A 22956-nucleotide genomic window follows, 5' to 3' on the forward strand; every position below is an offset into this window, starting at 1 on the left:
AACCTCAGTCTTTCCACAGAAATGGAGCTCTCCGATTCTTCAAAGTAATCACCGGTCATCCTCCTTCCCTATCATTGGTTTGATTTAATCAGAGAAATCTCTCAGCATCCCTTGGCCACATATCTTATGTTGTAAAGCCACATAGTCTTGAACTGTAAATATGTTGGAAATGGTGCTCTAGAAAACTGAGTTTCAGAGCATGACACTGTTGCTTAGGCATATTGCTCCATTATCAAGCTGTAAGTAGCAGGCTGAACACTTTGGTTATGCAAGCAGAGCTGAAGTAAACAGTAGGTTTACACATCATTACACAAATTTCAAAATTCCATGCAAAGGAAAATTCTGACTTTTTTTTGTTTAGTTTTGATTCTGACCTTTTAAAACGTTTATATTCTATTATAATATAAAATAAAATGTTGAAATGAAAGGTCATTTTTAAATGAAAAGTAAAAATGTTTGTTTCAGGAAATGTTGAAATGGGAACTTTCAACATTTCCAGAACTCTTTTTTGTATGCTTTTCTCCAAAACAAAATTTCAACAAACTTGGAACTATTTCACAAAACATCTTGATTTTGCTGTAACTGGGATTTCTGATGGAAAATGGTTCCACCACAGTTTTTCCAACTAGCTCTACTGTGAATTTGAAGCCACTACACATGTGCATTCTAAATTAAATGGACAAATGTTGTTGTTGTTGTTCATTTTTCTTTAACACCTAGGAACTTGAGTCATAGACTGTGACCTCATTGTGCCAGGCACTATAAAAACACAGAATAAAAACACAGTCCCTGCCCCAAGAGGCTACAAATACAGAAAGAGTGGGATGGTAGGTGACGTGATTGTTCTCTAGGGCAATCATCTGTCACGATGGATAGTTTTTGCTTTGGCTTGCCGATAAATACTCCTTTTTTGTTTGCTTTTGTTCTGTAAAACACGCATGAAAAGTACTATGAAGATTAAGTTGTTAATGATAAATATTATTACGTATAAGAGTCATTATTTCATTTGCTCATTTATTTTCCTTCCATTTTTTATCCTAACAGGGCACTAAGGTTCTCCAGATGTTCATGTGGTATTTGAATCCACGCCAAGTTTTCGATCTCTCTCAGGAAGGGCCAAGAGATGCGTAAGTACTGAAGCGTTAAACATTGCCAACATCCTTCTTTGCTTGTTAAGTATGTGGGCAAAGGGTAGGTTGGATGGGGCTTCCTGATAGTAATAGGGAGATTGGCCAGGCTTATCAAAGTGTGACCCACTGTTTAGGGGAGTGATTCAGCAATGCAGTTAAGCACATGCTTGTGTCCATCCTTATTCAGCAAAGGACTTAAGTACCTGCTTAACTACACATTTCATTTTCCAAAAACTTCTATGTGGGTTGTTTTTGTGCAGAGCTAGAGATCAAGCTATTAATGTGATATGGGTCAAAATGGTCTCACTCAAGGTAGTGCATGGCACCCACTAAATCTTTGAGGAACCCAAACTGAGAATGATGTTTAAGAAAATGTACATTTTGTACAGTTTGCATGCATCAGTTCAGAAAAAACAGCTAGAGGTTTCCCATTCCCACCATTTTATATGCGTTAAAGCTCAATCCTTGTAAGTGCTCTAAAATCTAGACGGTTACTTGGATTGCTTTGAAATTTGGTGTGCCTAATGAAGGTATGGGGTAGCATTAATGCTCCAAATTTGGGATTATTTGACCAATGGGTTCCCAAGTTACAGGCCCTGTGAAAACAGTTTCCTTCTGCTGTCTTGTTCTGTTAAACTGAAAGGTACTAATGACTGGATGCACAGACCTCATTGAAATTGATGGCTGTGAACTGACCCTTCAATTATCATAAGGAAGGATAAATTAATCACAAGCCCTCATCTTAAACAAAAGGAATTTGAGACCGAGTGACTGGAAGTTGCTTCAATTTGTGAGTCATGAGTGGCAATTTTATTTTGGATTGAATGTAATCAAAATAAAAAAATTAGACATGTGAATGCTTGATGGGAAGGGAAAGGTATTAGATGTCAGTGAGTGGGGTTATGGACCGGGGCATAAATAGGGATGGGTAGGATGGGGGGGCTCAGGTGAGGGAAGAGTTCGGGGTGGAGGGACACTGGGAAGGAGGATGTGGGGGTGAGTGGCAGGAGAACTGGGGTGGAATAGGAGCAGGGGCATCTGTCAACCCCACAATTTCCCCTCCCAGATGTGTGCCCAGATCTAGGGGGCTCTTACACTCTAGTGAGGGTCTTGGCCCCTTGTTGCCTCCTTCATATGAGCTGAGATATGGGGCACCTTGCCTCTCTGGTAGTGTCCAAGATCCTCTTGCTGCTGCCATGTGTGAGCCAGGATCTGGGGGCTCAGGGCCCATCAACAGGGGTTGGCCCCCCTTTACTTCCCCCTGATGAGAGTTGTGTTCAGGGGGGAGTGTGCCCATTTGGGAGGGTCTGCGGCCCCCCTCCATGCCTCCCATGTGAGGCAGGATCTGGGGAAGTCCTGCCCCTTTGGATAGGAAGCTGAGAACAGACCTACTTTGTGCGTATCCCAGGCTCTGAAGCTATCCTGAGGGAGATGAGAACACCTACCGAGATGAATGGAACAGTTCACATACCTCAGAGCTAATGTTTCAGGCTGTGTTCATCTCCAGAGTCCAGAGTTTCCTGTGATGCAGCTGGATGTGCAGGGGAAACCTTTCACTTTCATTCCCCCTCTAACCTTCCTCATTAAAAGACTTCTCTTCCGAGTGCTCTCAAATCCAGGTGCTTGTGTGGATTTTCTTGGAATTTGCTGTGCCTTGTGGGAGTGCAGAGTAGGGTTAATGCCTGGATTGGGGGGTCATTTGAGCAAGGAATTCCAGAGATATAAGCCCAGAAAAAAATAACTATTTTCCAATAGGTTTCTAGGTGTTTTCAGTCTTTATGCAGAGCTAGAGATAAAACTATTGCAGTGATGTGGGTCAATATAGTCTCAATCAGTCAATTTTTATATTGGGTATTGCATGATGCCCACTAAGTTTTTTGGGGAACAAAATTGTGAATAGTGTTTAAGAGCATGTTCACTTCCAGGGGCCGTGGGTGGACTCTCCTCTTCGGGGAGGCTAGCCCCACAGCCCCACTCCTGCTAGATGAGGCCCCGTCTCCTGCGGCAGGAGCCCTGAGTCCCCTCTGCCACCTCTTCCCACAGCTGGAGAACCCCCGGGCCAGCTGGAACTCTGAGCTGCCCCCCACCGCCAAAGGAACCTTGGGCCACCCCCAGTCCCAGGCCAGCCCTAGTCCCAGTTGATTGGCTGACCAGAGCTCCAGCGATGCCGGCTGGCCAACCCCAGCCCTGGACCAGCTGGATCAGCCCCAGCCTGGCGTCCCATGACAGTGGTTCCACCAGTGTTCACTTGTTTGCTTACGTAAATGTGCAGCCTGGAAGGATAACTGTGCACACAGAATCATAGAGATACAGAGCTGGAGGGGACCTTAACAGGTCATTTAGTCCAGCCCTCTGTGCTGTGGCAGGACCAAGTGTACCTAGACCATACTTGACAAATATTTGTCTAACCTATTCTTAAAGACCTTCAATGATGGGTATTGCAGATCAGAGCAATTACATCTGTATTCACCATTTATGGTCCAGCAAAGGCACCTATTCTCAAACTCTCAGTTCCCCAGCCATCACCTCTCTTGGGTGGAGACCCATGTCTCCCTGCCAACTGGGGTTTTTCCAGGCTGCACAGTTCCCTGCTACAATGTGTTGTTATTTAGCAAGGCAGACTGCCTCAGCAGGTCTGCTTTGCCTTCCTTCCTCAGAGACTACAAACAACATAACTGCCCATAGTTCTTACCACACAGCTCTTTCTAAGCCAGTGCATTTATTCTTAAGGGAAGAAGATTACAGAGAAAACATATTAAGAACAATGAAAGAACTTACACATGTGGTAATAAGCTTACAAGGAATCATGCCAGCTGCAACAAGGGCTCTTGCTTATGAACAATCCTTCAGACCCCTCTGTGGTCACAAGTTCGTAACAGCTGTGAGTCTGGGAGTTACTCCTTTATGCTGTTTGAGCCTTTTAATTCTGGGAATAGGTAATTCATAAACAAAAGTCCCTTTCTTGAGGGCAAGCTTCAAAAGATTAGGTCTGGAGATGGGCATTTGTATTGCTCTTCTCTCAAGTATTTTGTAGAAAACCTCCTCAACTAACAGTTCATTCTTGTCTCAGCACATTGTTTAAAAAAGTCCTTGGAAGCGTATAACACTTCTCAAAGTTTTTATTAGTCATGTCTCCTGGACAAGTTACATAGAAGCCCCCAATAACACATAGACATTTGCATTTTTAATACAGTGAACTCCTAAAATACTTAAAGTTAATTTAATAAAGTTTAAATTAATTGAATAATATTTGTCAAGATATTGCAGGAAATAGCAGGAAATTTCACAATCTCCATTGGAAGCCTATTCCAGTACTTAACTATCGTTTTAGTTAGAAAGTTTCCCCAAACAGCTAATGTAAATCTCCCTTGCTGCTGATTAAACTGATTACTTCCTGTCCTTACTTTAATGGACATAGAATCATAGAAGTGTTGGACTGGAAGGGACCTCAATAAGTCATCTAGTCCAGTCCCCTGCACTCAAGGGGAGAAGAGTTGATCACTATCCTCTTTGTAGCAGCACTTAACATATTTGAAGACTTTTATCAAGTCCATCTCAGTCTTTTTTGAAGACTCATCATGCCCACTTTTTTTTAACCTTTACTTATAGGTCAAGTTTTCTATACCTTTTATTTTTGTTGCTCTCTTCTGGACTCTCTCCAGTTTGTCTGTATCTTTCCTAAGGTGCCCAGAATTGCACACAGTACGCCAGCTGAGGCCTTATCAAGTAGAGCAGTACAAATAGCTCCTATGTCTTACATATGACATTCCTGTTAATACATCCCAGAATTATAGTAAGCCTTGTTTGCAACTGCATCAAATTGTTAACACATATTCAATTTGTGATCCATTATAACTCCCAGTTCCTTTTTAGCAGTACTACTGTCTAACCAGTTATTCCCAATTTTGTAGCTGTGCATTTGATTTTTCCTTCCTAAATATAGTATTTTGCACTTATCTTCCTTGAATTTTATCTTCTTGATTTCAGATGATTTCTCCAATTTGTGAAGGTTGTTTTGAATTCTAATCCTGTCCCCCAAAGTGCTCTAATAGAATCATAGAATATTAGGGTTGGAAGAGACCTCAGGAGGTCATCCAGTCCAATCCCCTGCTCAAAGCAGGACCAACACCAACTAAATCATCCCAGCCAGGGCTTTGTCAAGCAGGGCCTTAAAAACCTCTAAAGATGGAGATTCTACCATCTCCCTAGGTAACCCATTCCAGTGCTTCACCACTCTCCGAGTGAAATAGTGTTTCCTGATATCCAACCTGAGACCGTTGCTTATTGTTCTGTCATCTGCCATCACTGAGAAGTGATGGCTCCATCCTCTTTAGAACCCCCTTCAGGTAGTTGAAGGCGGCTATCAAATCTCCCCTGGCTTTTCTTTTCTGTATACTAAATAACCCCAGTTCCCTCTGTCATAACCTATTCCCAGATTAGGACCTTAGCGTCCAAAATATGGGGGTTAGCATGAAAACCTCCAAGCTTAGTTACCAGCTTGGACCTGGTAAAGCTGCCACCACCCAAAAAATTAGAGTGTTTTGGGGCACTCTGGTCCCCCCAAAAACCTTCCCTGGGGACCCCAAGACCCAAATTCCTTGAGTCTCACAACAAAGGGGAATAAACCATTTCCCTTCCCCCCTCCAGGTGTTCCCTCCCTGGGTTCCTGGAGAGATACACAGAAGCAAGCTCCGTGAATCTAAACAGAGGAATTCCACCCTCCCTATTTCCAGTCCTGGAAACAGAAGTACTTCCCTCTTCACCCAGAGGGAATGCAAAGTCAGGCTAGTAAATCTAACACACACAGATTTCCCCCTGACTTCTTCCTCCCACCAATTCCCTGGTGAGCACAGACTCAATTCCCTGGAGTTCCCCACTAAAGAAAAACTCCAACAGGTCTTAAAAGAAAGCTTTATGTAAAAAGAAAGAAAAATACATGAAAATGGTCTCTCTGTATTAAGGTGACAAATACAGGGTCAATTGCTTAAAAGAAATATGAATAAACAGCCTTATTCAAAAGAATACAATTTAACACATTCCAGCAACTACACACATGTAAATACAAAAGAAAACAATATAAACCTTACTGCCTTATTATATTTGTACTTACAACTTGGAAACAGAAGATTAGAAAGCAAGAGACAGAAAACCTCTCATAGCCGAGAGAGAGACTGGCACAAGACCAAAGAACAAAGGACTCACACACAAACTTCCCTCCTCCCAGATTTGAAAAAGTCTTGTTTCCTGATTGGTCCTCTGGTCAGGTGTTTCAGGTTACTCCTTTCCAGGTGAAAGAGACATTAACCCTTAGCTATCTGTTTATGACACCCTCAGCCTCTCCTTGAAAGTCATGTGCCCCAGCCCCCTAATCATTTTCGTTGCCCTCCACTGGACTCTCTCCAATTTGTCCACATCCCTTCTGTAGTGCAGAGACCAAAACTGGAAGTAATACTCCAGGTGTGGCCTCACCAGTGCCGAATAGAGGGGAATAAACACTTCCCTCAGTCTGCTGGCAATGCTCCTACTAATACAGCTCAACATGCCGTTGGCCTTCTTGGAAACAAGGGCACACTCCTGACTCATATCCAGCTTCTCGTCCACTGTAATCCCCAGGTCCTTTTCTGCAGAACTGCTGCTTAATCAGTTGATCCCCAGCCTGTAGGAGTGGGGGACACCACCCAACGTGGTGTCATCTGCAAATTTTATAACCATACTCTCCACTCCATTGTCCAAGTCATTAATGAAGATATTTAATAGTACCAAACCCAGGACAGATCCCTGTGGGACTGCAGTTTGACAGCTAACTATTATTTGAATATGGTCTTTCAGCCAATTGTGCACTTTATAGACCTTACATCTAGATCACTTTTCCCTAGTTTGCTTATGAGAATGTCATGTGTGACTGTCAAAAGCCTTACTAAAATTACGATATATCATGTCTACCGCTTCCCCCTCACCCGCCCCACTCACTAGACAAGTAACCCTGTCAGAATTTTGACATGCTCCAATAAAGTAGAAGATCATGAGAAAGTTTCTATGCAGCCACTTAATGTCTTCCCGGGTAGTCTGAGGGAAAGTGCTGATGCCATTGCCTCTGATGAGCACCTGCCACTGACATTCTTGGTACACCTGTGCAATACAGATTTAATAACTCAAGTTGTTTGCTAAAAGTTGTCTCTGTTCTAAGATAACTTGTTTTTGTTTTATGTGGCGGTTCACTATGAACAAAGCAGAATAGTCAGCAGCCAATCTAACCAATTTTTTTGTTTTATCAGTTGAGGAGGAGCCGGAGACAGGGGACTTTGGGTGTGTGAGTGTGGAGGAGGATGTAGGGGAGGGAATCATGGACAGGGTGAGGGGTTATGGCTGCAGAGAGGTTGGGAAATGATGAAGGATGATAGGCAAGCCTTGGATTGCTTATTTCAGAAAATCTGTATTTTACTGGCCTCTGGCTGGGGAAGGGAAGCAAGTGGCTACTTCCTGATCTTGGGGCAGATTAATGTAGTGTTTCTAAAGACACACAGAGTGGAGGTTTGGAACTGAACATAAGAATGGCCATCCTGGGTCAGACCAATGGTCTATGTGGCCCAGTATCCTGTCTTTCAACAGTGGCCAATACCAGGTGCTTCGGAGGGAATGAACAGAGCGGGTAATCATCAAGTGATCTGTTCCCCTGTCGCCCATTTCCAGCTTCTGGCAAACTGGGGCTAGGGACATTCAGAGCATGGGTTGCATCCCTGACCACCTTGGCTAATAGCCATTGATGGATCTATCTTCCATGAACTTATCTAGGTCTTCTTAGAAATCTCTTATAGTTTTTAACTTTACCACAACCCTTGGCAATGGGTTTCCGCAGACTGACCGTGTGTTGTGTGAAGAAATATTTCCTTTTGTTTGTTTTAAACCTGCTGCATATTAATTTCATTGAGTGATCCCTAGTTCTTGTGTTAAGTGAAGGAGCAAATAACATTTCCTTATTCATTTACTCCACACTAGTCAAGATTTTATAGACCTCTATAGATTTTCATACAATGCAGGTACCTTGACTGCTGAGGGGAAAGAAATATGTGCACTTCCAGGGTTGCTAATGTGGATTCTGGGATTCTTGGATCATGAGGTTCCCAAAGTTTTCAGGAGAGCAAGGAGTACACCATGAGTGACATGGGGATTGCTAACTACAGGCTCATTTGGGTGAAGAGAGGTAGTCTCCATTGGTGTCATTTTGGGGCCCTGTATTTTGTCCACTCTGCAATGTCTAACTGGTGATTTTAGAGGTTTGATCAACTATACATTGTGGTGATTCACTTGGGCTGAAATGGTCTGAGCTTTATTCCTGGTGTTCACCTCATACAATATATAAGAGCAGATTTGGACTTCATCAGAGATGTGTGTCCAGGAACTGTGATAGTTTTCTCTGATTTGGCTCAGTGTCTAATTGCTACAGCAGCAATTCAAAATCTATTAATAAGATTGGAAGAATATTAACTGGGAAATTGAAGGGTTCATGGTCCACTGCAAAATGTGCATTCTATGGCATAGAAAGATCACAGGCTCTGGCACTTCACTGTTTCTGGGAGATGAGGTCAGAGGATCTTTCTCTCAAACATAAAACTATCAGTCGTTTGGAACAGAAACCCTGCCTGTGATTTCTATCGCTGGTCCTGCCACAAACTCCACCTTCCAACCATTCTGAAACCAGCCAGGGGCATCATTTCACTGTAGCATAGTTTTCCTTCATGCTAGGCACCTCAGTTGAGTTATAGGAGGGGGGAAGCAAGAGTAATAGAAATTCTGAATACTAAAGAATGAACACTTCAGGGAGCTGCATTCACTGCTAGCGATGTGGGAAGGGGAACTACAGTAGTTGGGAAGTGACAAGCTTGTACATTTCATCAACTGTGTGGTGGCAGAGTAAAGGTTTGCATGTTAACAGTGCATCTTGGGGCATGGCTGAAAGAGGGCAGAGTTAAGGTTGAATGGGCAACCTTAATTGTACATTTCCTGGTTTTCAGACGTTTGTTTTTACTCAACTCAGTATTCTGAAATGGGACAATATACCACCAAGCATCCTTAACTCTGTGCTAATTTAAGTTTTTTTTGCCGTTGCCCCTTTTATATAGGTGTGTGGAGACTCCACGGCCCAGCTTGCAATGCTTCATCTTGATGATGAGTAACCTACATGCGGTGGAGCGGAGTTCACTTTAATCAAGATGTAGCATTGTGTGCTGAAGCCTGTAACCTCCGTGAATTGCACCACTCTAATAAAAGTGGGAGTGTGTAATCTGTTGCATTGTATGATATTTAGGTGTGAATTTTTGTGTCCTGGCAAGTGGTCACCTCAGGCAAATTGTGGGTGTTCCTGTTGTAAGGTGATTTGTATTTTCTTAAAGAGCCCTGCCAAATAATACAATAAAACACAAAGTCTGGAAATGATCTAGTAAGAGATGGCACTTGCTATGGCAAAGAGGTAGCTGAAGAATGGGGTGACCTGCTATTTTTCAGGCAGTACAGGACAAAGATATATGAAAAATACAGGATAAAAGTTTCCATTAAGGGATACCACATTTTAGTTATGATACAAAATCATACATTGTATCACACTGTTTGATATGTTGTATGATTACTGCTCTAAAACATTTTTTATCTGATCAAAAGCTTTTTAACAGTTTCTTATTATATGCATTCAGCACCCCACCTAGTCAAGGACCTTCCTTATTACATAGGATGGGTGATCAGACTCCCATAGTCACAGGGGCAGCCTAATTGAACAAAGCACCATGCCTAAATCTCTGCTGGGTACCCAAGTCATCAGCCACATACTGGCTGACCTTTTTCTAATGGTTATCCATGACAGTGGATCAGGTGTGACTCTCCAGATGTGGCAACTGTGTGTAACTATCTCTGCCCAAGTAGTAATTCATTTCCCTGGGCCACAAGCACAGTGCTGGCAAAGTTTATCATAGTGTTCCCCTTGGCAGATAAGCAGCCCTTCCCTTTTATAGGGGCTGACTGACAAGGTAGTTCAGTTCTTCCCTTTCATTTGGGAGGGAGGCTAGAAATGATTGTCTGACTCTCTGTTACCTGAAAACAGGGCCAGGAAAAGAGGGGAGGGAAGCCGGTACAAATTACTGAGGCCCAGCGGTCTGGAAGAGAGCCCAGGGCCCGGCTTCCCTGACTTCGTCGGCCCTGTTTAGCTGGTCCACCCTTGCTGAGGGGCCCGAAAAATTTTTTCCACTGGGGCCTGAACCCACTCTCAGCAGCCCTGCCTGAAAAAGAGGCATTTAAGTTGCTTAATTATTTATTTGCAAACCATTCCTTAAGATCATGCAGACCATAAAACAGATACAAATCCCACAAAGTAAACTCAAATACTTACCCATGTGAGAGGGGTCAGAAAGTTTTTATTGTCCATACATCCAAAACTTCAGGGCCTGATTCTCATGTGCACCAGGACTCCTTCCTTCATACCACTCTGGCAATGTAATGAGGCCTTAAGTGGGTGTAAGTTCAGGAGGTCAGAGCACTGTAAAAGGGCTTGAGTATAAATGAGAACCAGCCCCTCGATTTATACTCTCATACCTGGATCCACATTATTCAGTTGTGGGTCTTTCATCAGGATTGCATTTCACCGTAGTCTTCTGCCATCTCAGTATCATTTCAGCACAGCAATTCTTTATCAACATTGCTGTTTGACTAAATTATTGGTATCTCAGATTGAACATCCGATGGTGAAGAAACACGCTAAACTGTTGTTGACCTTATCTGCGCTACAGAAATGAAACACTGGCAATGGAACTAATGGAACTTGCATCACACAGGTTTAAGCACAAATGGTTTAATGCAACCTCACTGGCCCTGCTAAACTGTGCTTTGAGACCTTGCAGGGTAGCACCACACCCACACTAGCACTGTCCTAAACCATTTCAGTTGCAGAGCTCTCTGATTACCTATCCCAAAGTTGCTGGCACAGCTCCCAACAACACTGCATTCCGAGAGACTTTGAAAGGCCATCAGTGCACTGTGGGATGTAATGTGAGGACAAGTTTCAGTTTGTCTATATCTACATTGTTCCTAAAACAATTAATACTAAAATAGTTCAGCTCAGTCGGTATTCCTGATGAAGCATAAGCTATGTGGTATTTAGCCCCACTATAAACTCTTTGGAGCTAGGGTTGTCATCTTTCTAATTGCTGGTAATTGAACCCCTGAGGCCCCACCCCTGCTCCGCCTCTTTCCCTCCAAAGACCCAGCCCCATCACTAGCTCCTCTCCCCTTTCCCCATTGTTCGCTTGATTGTCTCAAGGTAGGAGGTGCCCTGCAGGTAGGAAGTGGCCCTGGCTGAGCAGGGCTGCCACAGATTAGTGACCCTGAACCTCCTCTAGCCCTGCAGTAACTGGACTTTTGGTTAAAAACCAGGCACCAGGCAACCCTAAATGGTGCTCAGACACAGAAAACCAAAAACTGGACTCTCTGGGTAAAATCCAGATGGGTGGCAACTCTGTTTGGAGCACTTTTGCGTATGTATGTGAGGTGTGTTACAATTGTTTGGGGAGCAAATACTTATTAAGGTAAATTTATGTAATTTACACAACACCATGGTGATGGCTGAAGCCCTTCTAAATTCATAATTGTCAAGTTTCACTCACAAGTCGAGGAGGTTGTACAACACTGGGAGGAAATTCGGATTTTGTTTCTCCAGTTTTACTTTCTCCTTTTCTATCTTGTTCCCACCAAATCTGTAATTGTTCTCCATTTCCTCAGCTCCCTCCAATCCTGCTGGGGATATGAAATTTGCTGCACACCTTCAGATTCCTAGCAGACTGCTCTCCCTGTCAGTTTAATAATTGGTGCTCCCTTCTGTGACTGGAACCCACCAGTAGGCTGAGTAGGAGGGCACTTGTGTTAAACACAGCAGAAAAACACCCATCTGATCAGTGTGTGCCTCCACAATATAGTCATCTGTTTCAGAAGCAAAAGCGAGATTAACAGTCTAGAGGAAATATAGTGGAAGCAGGGCCGGCGCTTTCATTGAGGTGAACTAGGCAATTGCCTAGGGCGCCAGGATTTTCGGGGGGTGGCATTTTGCTTGGGGGAGGGGGCGGCAGATGGCTCCGGTGGACCTGCTGCAGTCGTGCCTGCGGAGGGTCCATTGGTTCGTGGCTCCAGTGGACCTCCCCCAGGCACCACTGCGGCAGCTCCACCGGAGCCGCGGACCAACGGACGCTCCGCAGAAATGGCTGCGGCAGGTCCACCGGAGCCACGGGAGCGGCGCACGGGGCGGCGAAATGGCTGTGTGCCTAGGGCGCGAAAAACTCTAGCGCCGGTCCTGAATGGGAGTCAGGGGAGCTGGCAGGAGAAATGCCCCAAATGCAAGGGCTATCCTACTTTAGCCATACTCCTACTTTCATCAGGACTCTCAGTAGGCCTGAAAGTGAGTGTTTGCATTTTCAACCTACAGTCTGATTTTTAATTTCAAGTTTGTTTGCTTTATACAAGGAGAAAATCAGGAGTTTCCCAGCCTCTGAGCTGAAGTGAGAAAGTCTCCTTTCAGCTTGAATGAAGATTTAAAAACCAAAAATAATCCTATTGAATAAGGCCTGCTGAGCCATGGAAGGAAGAGCCCAGGCTTGCTTCCTGGTCGGCTTTTCTTTTTTTCATAGTCATACCTGCAGCAATAGGATTTAATTTTCTTTCACGAAACCAAGTTCCATGATTCTGTATGGAAAATTACTGCTGAATTGAGCTATCAGTTCGGAAAAGAGGCCTAAATATATCGCTTAACCCTTTGTAGTATACTATTTACTATGATCATACCAGTCAAAAGACATTATTGCTTTAAGAAAAATAAGCGGTTTTGTTTCAAAGCACATGGGACAAACGTGAAATCTATGAGAAATGAATTATGAAGCATGAAGCTATTAAGGGGTGAAGTTCTACCTTATGGAAAAGTTTTCATAGAACTCCTTTGCTCGGTAGCCTTTTTAGTACCACTAGAGGGTGCTCCAGGAGAACTAATAATCTCCTGCAGTCCCTTCTACCGCGTGCCCAGATCTGTGTTACTAATGTCAGATACTGGAGTGAATTTTTTGGTGAAAGTGAGTTACTATCAGCACGAGTTGAACCAAAACTATTTGAAGTATAAACGGTTCAAGCTTCTCCACACCACTTTGCTGGGACACTTCATTCTTCATCTACAGCAGCGGTTTTCAACTCGTGGTTTTCAAGTCTGCAGACTGTCTGAGATTTCCAATGGGGTCCGCACCTGCATTTGAAATTTTTTAGGGGTTCACAAATGAAAATAGGTTGAAAGCCACTGAACTACAGCATCCTTACTGTTCCAAGGGTAAACTTTCCTTGAGCAGATGCTGGTAATAGTTCCAAAAATGGAGCATTTTTGTTGTAGGGGCAGTTTTTCTTTCCATGCCACCTCTTTATGTCTGATACTGAACACTTGGCAGTGAAGTAAGTGTATTCAGTGATAAAACTGGCACTCTGTAATATTTTTTCATTGGTATGTACAACTGCCTCCATTGTTTTGTTTGTCTATGAGTGAAGCATCCCTTATTGCAGTTACTGTATTTCTAATTGCTCACTTCCATCCTATATTCTTCCTTATGACTCTCCCCTTCGTTTTCCTTGACAGACTCGAACTGTACAGAAAAGTGCCAAATCTGCGAATCCTGGCCTGCGGTGGGGATGGAACGGTAGGTTTTCTGTGCATTTCATGTCAAACTCGATGATTGTCTCCATTGACTCAGAAAGGACAGAGTTGGACAAAAAAGCCCCTGCAAGGAAGACCTCAGTCCAGTATGTGCTTGAAGGGAACATTAATAATTAAGAGACTTTTCAACATGATAAAATATATTGCAAAATTTCCCTTGCCACCCTGGTTAAGAATATCTAGTGGGTAAGGTGCTATCTATTATAATATTTGTGGATTACATTCTTGTTATGAATAAAATATGGACATGATACTATACCTAAAAAAAGCTTCCTTCACCCTTAAGCAGCTTTTACAGCTGAATAATATTCAATTTTACTGGTCTTTTCCTCTGCTGTATCACCATTCTGACTGTTGCTGATATCCCAAAACTGATGATCCAGTGGCAAGGGTATGTGATGTAGGCATAGTTTGACTTCTGTATTTAGGGGTGGGAGGGAGCAGTTCCAGTCAAACCAGCAGGGCCACATATGTGTGTGGTGGGGGGCAGACTCCATGCTTATCTGAGACTTGCAGTTGGGGGGGCAGTATCCTCTGTCTAGTCCAACTATGCCCATGGTATGTGACGAGGCATCAGGAGACCCACTTTCTATTTCATGTCTGCCATTGCCTCCCTTTGTGACTATAGGCAAGTTGTGTGTTCCTCTCCCAATTCCTTTGTAAAGTATTTTGATATCTGTGCATGAAAGAGAGAATGATTCAGTGGTTGGGATGCTACCCTGGGAGTTGGGAGACCTGGGTTCAATTTCCTGCTCTGCCACAGACTTCCTGTGTGACCTCGGGCAAGTCATTTAGTCCCTCTGTGCCTCAATTCCCCATCTGTAACATGGGGCTAGTACAGGGGTGTGATGAGGATCTCTAAATTAGAGATTGTGTGGTGCTCAGATTCTACATGGACAAGGACCATATAAATATCTAAGATATATAGGTGCTGAGTATTAGATGTGGTTGTGATTCTTCTGCTCATACACGCATACTCCTGCTAGCTCTCATTGAGTTAGCATAAGTATAAGTAGCATTGTAGCTGCATTAACACAAGCAGCTGCAGTGGAGGCATGGCCAAGCCATGCCAAGTACAAACCTCTCTGAAATCGGTGGATATGTGTTTGGCATAGCTCAACCATGTCTCTGCTGCTGCCCCCCCCGTGCTACCGTGGCTACACTGCTAGCTCACTGGGTGCTTGTGGGAGCATATGTACATGAGGAGGAGAATCACACTCGTACTTCCTAGTGTAGATGTAGCCTATTTGTGAGCCAATATAGAATCTTTCTTCTTCATAATCAACTTCTCTCAATATTGCCTGTGATTTTGTCATACTCCAGTGTGTATGACATCGCACTGTCTCTTCTGAGATAGCTAAATATGATCAGGCACATTTCCACCAGGGTGGTATATAAGGTGTAGGGGCTACCCTGATGACAGAACTCTGCCACCCGAACTGAGAAATCATATAATTGAGGGTTAAATCTGTTGGAATGGTTTACAATGGACATAAGCAGGGATATTCAAAGGAGCCTAAAGGAATGAGTCTCCCCCCACACTCCCATTAAGTTTCAGGGGAAGATGGGTATCTAATCTCTTTAGGCCCATGTAAAAATCCCAGCCTTAGTGAATATTAATATGAATGGAAGGGTGCCTTCACTGTCAGAGAGAAAGTAAGAGCGAACCAGCTAGGGTCCAGCAAAGGGACATCTTCTGTGATTCACTAGAGATTGTTTCCTCCAGAACCTACAGGACACTGTTTCAGCAGAGGACATAGTGAAAAAAGATAACCTTCTAATGTCTTTGTCAAATGTATGCAGTCTACCATCCAAGGGAGCTGAAACTATAATGTGAGATAGTCTAGGTCCACAGAATTTTAATATAAAAATTAGTGCAGCTCGATTGGTTCTAACCAACTCTTGTTTTCTCTTGACTTCACAGTATGAGCAATAGGGGGCAGCACCTTCTCATTAGTATGAACAACTCTAGACTGTTCTCTTTGCTGCTGTTAAATTTGAAACAAATTAATATCTCATTGTCCCAAAAACCAATGAAAAATCTTGCTCAGATGGGCTTAGTGAATATTCAGTAAGACCAGATATCACTTCGCCTTGCTGACATGAAGCAGAAAGTGGAAGCTTTTCCAGTTTCATTGCTTGCTCTCCTTTTCCTGGGGATACATGGAAGGCTGTAGCCTCCAGGGCTATCAATCCTTTCACCATTACACAGTTCACAAAAGATGGTAGGCCTTGTCACCCCTAACCCCAAGATTGCTGTTGGATATTTAGAGACTGGGTCAAACTAAATAATAAGGCCTGCCACTCAAATAGAATCAATTTATGTATCATTTCAAAGCAGTTTTACAAAGGTGATTTAATAGTATTATCTCCACTCTCCAGATTGGGAGACTGAGGCACAGATGAAGTGACCTGCCCAATTTTAGATAGCAAGTCAATGGCAGAGTGGTGGTCCACTTGGCTTCAGGAGGCCCAGGATTTCACCTTAGGGTTTCCTGACTCTATCTCCTATTCTAAGCACCAGGGGCCAGATTTTTAAAGGTATGGGAGTTAGGCTTCTAGCCCCTTTTGAAAATCCCACTAGATGCCTAAAGACCTTAAAAAATCTGTCCCTCAGTGACTGTGCTTTCCACACCACCATTTTAAAGTGTAAATTCTACATTATTCTAATATAGTTAAATAGCCCTTTTCAGCTCAAGGAAATGCAGAAAGTCCTTTAAAAATTCTATACCTACAAGAGTCACTTCCACCATCACATACCACTAATCCACAGCTATTGGTAGAACATGAAAGCCATTTAACAGCACAAAGCAACACTACTCAGTAGTAAACAAGAATTCTTTAGCTACTGGAGCTCACGTAGGAATTTGGCCCAGATAGCAAAGCTAACATTTCCACTCTTGGAAAAAGTACCTTGGGATCTTTGATAACCACAAATGATCAGGACCTTGGTTTTGTGCCTCATTTAACGGATGGCATCTCCAGCGGTACAGTGCCCTTTAACCCTTACTTTCAATGCTGTTACTGTGAAAAAATAATTAGGATGAGTTTCAGATGTTTGTTCTTAGTCATTTCCAACTTAATTTTTTTATTCAAGTTTTTTAAAATGCTGTCTAGTTTTGCTTTATGTTTCTTGGTACTCTGTAGAAGATAATCCAAGGAGGTCTTTTGTTTTATGACAAGAATTTCAATTAAAAACCTTCAAAGCAATGTTCAGTCAGGTATAAATACAAGTCCATAATTGTAGGTGCTTTCGTTTCGTGCTCAGGGAGGGGGTGGAAGTGATTGTTGTTAAATCAATAGAACAATAAATAATGCCAATTCATTATTTTTAATAATCAGTATTTATATACAACTTGAAATCCAGTTGCTCCTTGTAACACTCCTGTGAGGCAGGCTAATAAATACTGTTATCCCTATTTTGCGGAAGAGGAAGCTCAGGCAGGGGGGCTAAATGGTTGGTTTTCAGCAGTGCTCATTTCTGCATCTCCCATTAATACCACTTGACCATATGTGTGATGAGGATAAACTCTGTTTGTCTGTTTCTCTCTCTTTCACTATTTAAATCCACCTAATTTGATTTCTTTCCCTTTCCTGTTCTCTGTTTGCAGGTGGGCTGGATCCTCTCCATTCTGGATGAGCTACAGCTCAGCCCCCAGCCTCCTGTTGCCGTCCTTCCCCTTGGCACTGGGAATGACCTTGCTCGCACCCTCAATTGGGGAGGGGTAAGCACTGACTCTAGTACCCTCTTCTTTGTGACTTACCTGCTATTCATTCTAATTGATAGTTGTTATAGGATGGGGCTTCTGCTAGCTACAGCAGTGGAGTGAAGACAGGGATGTATCCAAAATCCATTCCAGACTGAAATTGATTTTTGTGCCTGTTTCCATTCTTAAGATGCACTTAGAATTATTGCAGATGGAGACAAATACAACTGAAGTTCTTCCCTGTTCCATGGTGGGATCCAGAGTCTATTCAAAGCTGACAACAAAATTTAATTCTAATATGTCTTTCTAGCCCACACAATGAAGTAAAATACAGGGCACCTCAGCTGCTCTGATAACTAGTGCCTGCTTTGGCCCAGATCCTGCAAATGAACTGTGTGAATTTCAGCAGCTGCATGTGGTTTCTTGAATGCTTCTTTTGCTTGTTTATTGGTTCTTATGGATTTGCACTCTCTGAGTTTTGCTTTGATTTTTGGGTTTATGCAAGCCTGCAAAGTGAAATCTCAGCTCATCTGAAACAAACAAGTTTTGACATGGTTTGTGGTTGCAACCATCCAACCCACCCTGACATCTATGAAAAGGTTTCTGCGAAACTCAGATTGCATCTGCCCAAAGGTTCACCAACCCATACTGCATTTCAGGTTTGTGATGAAACAAGGCAAGATCTTATGAACAATTTGGGGCAGGGATTTTATTGCATGTGTGTACAGAATCTTGCCACCTGTGGTCAGTAGGACCTGTGGACTGCAGAAAAGGGCATGGCACTCTTAGTGAAATCTGTTAAGTCACCTCCATATACCATTGGCCTTACTGTGCTGGGCAGAGACTGTAAATTTCAACAGTTGTTTGCCAAACTTCTTGTTCCTGGTTCATCCACAGTATAAATTTATGAACCTGTTGGGCAGACTTAGTCTGGTTTTCATACAAACTTCCTTCACACAGATCTGGCCTGGCATGGTCACTGGTGTCTCAGTCAGGTAATTAACGTGTGACGTGATGGTGTTCTAGAAGTCTGTTAGTGAGTCTTTGGTGGTGCTCATTCTGCTTCCAGGGTTACACAGATGAGCCTGTCTCGAAGATTCTCTGTCACGTAGAAGACGGGACTATTGTCCAGCTGGATCGCTGGAACCTCCAGGTGGAACGAAACCCCGATTTGCCGCAGGAAGAAATTGAGGATGGGGCACGTAAGGTTAGAGCTGCCTGTTTTACAGCAGAGAGAGCATGCAGGATGCAAGCTGGGGTTTCTGGGACTCAGGAAAACATTTTCCACTCTTGTCTCCTCCTACAGCAAGGTTAAAGATGTCACCACATTCAGAAGTAGATCACAGTTACAGCATGCTGCCCATTTGTTGTCCCTCATAATGCTCGATATCTTAGCGCTTAAACAAACTCCTTGTTCCCTGGGTCAAAGGGCGAAAATCTGTGGCATCTCATTTGTTAGATTATTACTTCTTCCCCTGGCCTTGTTAGCTGTGGTAATGAAAGCTAGCCCCATGATCCAGTCCTCAATTGATTGAAAAACCACAAAGCATATGTATATTCTTTGGGCTGCTGCTAGTGGATACCAGTTGTGTATCTGTTCTCTAAGCAAGGTGTTGTTTATGGGTTGCTAGCCTGTGTCTTTTGAGGTTGTCACCCCCTTCCCTCTGTGTGGTTCTGTTACATCACTGACCCTCCCCCATTTGGTCTACGAGTTGGAAGGTTTTCAGATATTTTGGAATATTTGTCATGGGAGGAGCTGTATTTCTGTTCTCTCCAGTTTAATCCGCAATTATTTTAAAGTGAGGCAATAGCGAGAAAAGAGATTCTGTGAAAATGACTCCTTGTTTCTGCACATAGAGCCCTCTAACCTTTCTGAGTTATAATTTACTGAACTCTAGCTTTCCTTCTTGTCAGCCTAATAGAGCCAATAGAGCAGTGAAAGGGCCAGATGTGCTCTAGTCTGCCTCATGCATCAACAACAGAATTACCAGCCGAGTTCTGAATCTAGGATCTGTGTTGCTGCTGCTGATGTATGAAGCAGAAAGAACACAGCTTGATTTTTCAGATGCCATGCTGAGCTTGTAGTGCCAGCAATTAGGAGAATCTTTGTTTTGACATGTTAAGTAGAAGATTGCTGAGAGAGGATAAACAGCGAACCCCATGATGCCATGTTTACAGAGTCACTTATGTGACCATAAAGCACTACAGATGTTTGTGTTCTTTCATTTTTGCATTTGATTATCTTCAGCAAGTTGTTTCCAGCCTTCATAGCAACTCTGCATATAAAATTTCCCACAGGTTACTCTTCTCTCCTTCTATAGCTTTTCAATAAGCTGTTAATTTGAGGGATGGCATGAAATGTTTGGTTGTCTTTTCTTGCATACTGTACCCAAAACAGTTTCACATGTTTTCCTTTCTGGTCTTTGATTGCAGCTTCCACTCAGTGTCTTCAATAATTACTTCAGCCTTGGATTTGATGCACATGTCACGCTGGAATTCCATGAATCCCGAGGTGAGAGGAACTCTTAATTCCCTTAGCTGGGGAATCATAGGAATGGACAAATGGCTTCTGAATTTTAGCTAGGGTTGTCTATGACAACTTGTTTCCCAAATCTAAAGAGAATGCTGAAACATATTAACTCCTGTCCCAGACAAGAAAGTGGGAAGAATGATTCTAACACTAGTTTCTGAAGGACTTATTATGCCACAGTTGGACAAATGTGTCCAGTTTTGTGCATCGCACTGAAGAAAGGATACTGAAGAAATAGAAAAGGTTTTGGTGATATAACAAGATTGATGAAATTGGTTGGAAAAGCTGAGAGTCATGGAAGGAAAAGAGACTAAGAGGGGAGAGGTTTGAAGTTTTGAAGCTTCTAAAGGAAATGTTAAAGAGAGCTGTAGATACTATAAAAGGCTTATGTTGATCCAGAATGAGGGCATGTGGACAAAAATAAGGAAACAGCAGAGAGAAAAAGAGAATTTACATTGGGTGCAAATTTTTCCCACAGTAGAGGAGGGTTTGGGAGGGGCGGTGATAGGGATGTGAAATTGTGGATTGTAGATGGCAGCAGTAGTAAAGTCATGTTTACAGAAGAACTAGAGAAAGACTTATTATGGAAGACTGTGGTATAGTATTATTAGGTTGAGTTGGACAATACTGAGCCCTAGATCCACTATGTTCGTAAGGAAATAAACAGACCTTCATAATAATCCATAAAAATCCCCCAGGAGTCCTAGCGTGGGGTCTCTTCATACTGATGAAGATTGTATTCTGCCAGAAACTCTCACAGAATTCCAAATATGCCTAAACAGCTGAGTTTTGGCTTGACAGGCAGTACATTGTGTGCATGTGTTAGGTAAGCATATTTATATTACCAGAGCTCCTGTTCAATATTCCTTGGTCAGCATGTTGTTGATTTAGCTGTGTGAGTTTTGAACTGAAGCCTCACTTGTTCTCGTTTTTATACTATAACAATGCCATTAAAAAAGTAAAAAGGTAACACCCTCATGCCAGGCTAAATAAAGAGCTGAATGCCTGATGGAATGAGCTAATGCATATTTTATAATGTTTAAGACTGCTGTAAGCTTCAGGAATAATAATGAAGGGCCACAGAAGGGCACAGGAATGAAATGATGACAGCACTATGCATGTCTTTATGAATGCACCCCAGTGTGCATTCCTAATGTGGTTGCAATACAGTATAGATGAGTTTCATGGCTACCCTCTCGCTTAGTGGAAGCATTGCTTAATTATTAAGTTGTAGAGTTATATAAAGAATGAATGTTATTCCAGACATGCCAGTGTTTTAAAAATTTAGATGAGAGAGAGAAAATACTCAGAGCAATCTGTGTTTGGGTATGTGTGTATGGGAAAGCTTGCAAAGCACCTACATCTGCTGTTCCCATTCTAGCTGGCACAGTTATTTTCTCACTTCCTTGAAGACAAACACTTACAAATGAGTCCTGCGTGTATAGGGGGAGAAAAACTTAAAGCTTACATTTTGATGTCATTGTTGTCTTGTGTGTGTTTGTTTTCATTTAATTTCCTCTGTCATGTGTTATTTATGGAAATAATCGGGATGGATCAGGCTCTGATCTGATTTACAACTGGTATAAATCCAGAGTAACTCCATTGAAATCAGTGGAATTACTCTGGGTTTACACTAGTTTCGTTAAAGCAGAATTTGGTCTAATAAATGGAATGTGCATGCACATTCCTGCATTCAGAGCTACTGTTAATGATATAAAATATCATGAAGCAAAAACAATAAATAAAGATACTGACTTGAACTTTCCTAGTCCACGCAGGCATTTCACAGTGTGGAAATGTAACTGCCCTCTAAAGTAGTTGGGTATTTCCCTTTAGGTAGACTAGGTAGTAAGTATCTCAAATGTTACTTTTAATGAATGTTGCCTTTTCAGTGGTAACCTCAGTGCTTATGTGACCAGTTACTTGTTTGAGGGGAGACTGAACTGTTAGGCTTGGTCCTGAATATGGGGCAGCATGTAGCTATGCTGTTCCGGGAAGCACTCTGGGAAGGAAACTCTGCTTCTGAGTCACAATTCCTCCCCTGTTCCGCTCTTGCTCAGTTACTTCACCCCTTTTAGACGTGCCACTTATTTCCTAATCCTTACCCCCATTTCTGGCCACATCTAGTGGCTGAAGCTTGGGGTGTAATTGAGACAGAGCGCTTCACTCCTCCCCACTCAGTTTCTTGAGAAGTGGATGTGATGGGTTGGATCACAGAAACCCCCTTGGGGCTGCCAACTGATGTGCCAAGACTACTTCTGCCCCTGCTTTCCTGTCCTGGCAGCTTGGGATTTCAGTGCCCTTCCTGGTTTGAGCTAGACCCGCTAACCTGCTGCAAACCCAGACCCAGGTCTGAACCATGTCCCCTAACAGCTGTAGGCTTAATTGAAAGCAGTTTAAGAAGTGGTCCTGTCTTTAACACTCAGATGCCCAACTCCCAAATGGAGTCCAAACCTCAAATAAATCCCTTTTACCCTATATAAAGCTTATACAGGGTAAACTCATAAATTGTTTGCCTTCTATAACACTGATAGAGAGAGAGATGCACAGCTCTTTGCCCCCCCTAGGTATTAATACATACTTTGGGTTAATTAATAAGTAAAAAGTGATTTTATTAAATACAGAAAGTAGGATTTAAGTGGTTCCAAGTAGTAATAGACAGAACAAAGTGAATTACCTAGGACCAATCCTATTCAATTTATTCATAAATGATCTGGAGAAAGGGGTAAATAGTGAGGTGGCAAAGTTTGCAGATGATACTAAACTACTCAAGATAGTTAAGACCAAAGCAGATTGTGAAGAACTTCAAAAAGATCTCACAAAACTAAATGATTGGGCAACAAAATGGCAAATGAAATTTAATGTGGA

At 42.7% G+C, this 22956-nt stretch overlaps 1 protein-coding gene across 2 annotated transcripts in view; it reads left to right on the forward strand.

The window, feature by feature from the left end:
- Positions 1–22956, forward strand: part of DGKI (diacylglycerol kinase iota) — a 308370-nt gene that overhangs the window by 151025 nt on the left and 134389 nt on the right. For both annotated transcript variants that reach the window (XM_050918163.1, XM_050918170.1), the window contains 5 exons: positions 1045–1127; positions 13774–13834; positions 17463–17576; positions 18628–18765; positions 19992–20070. In XM_050918163.1, the coding sequence (XP_050774120.1) occupies positions 1045–1127; positions 13774–13834; positions 17463–17576; positions 18628–18765; positions 19992–20070 (475 nt within the window). The remainder of the gene's footprint in view (positions 1–1044; positions 1128–13773; positions 13835–17462; positions 17577–18627; positions 18766–19991; positions 20071–22956) is intronic.

This window comes from Gopherus flavomarginatus, chromosome 1 (assembly GCF_025201925.1).
Source record: "Gopherus flavomarginatus isolate rGopFla2 chromosome 1, rGopFla2.mat.asm, whole genome shotgun sequence".
NCBI classification, from domain to species: Eukaryota; Metazoa; Chordata; order Testudines; family Testudinidae; genus Gopherus; species Gopherus flavomarginatus.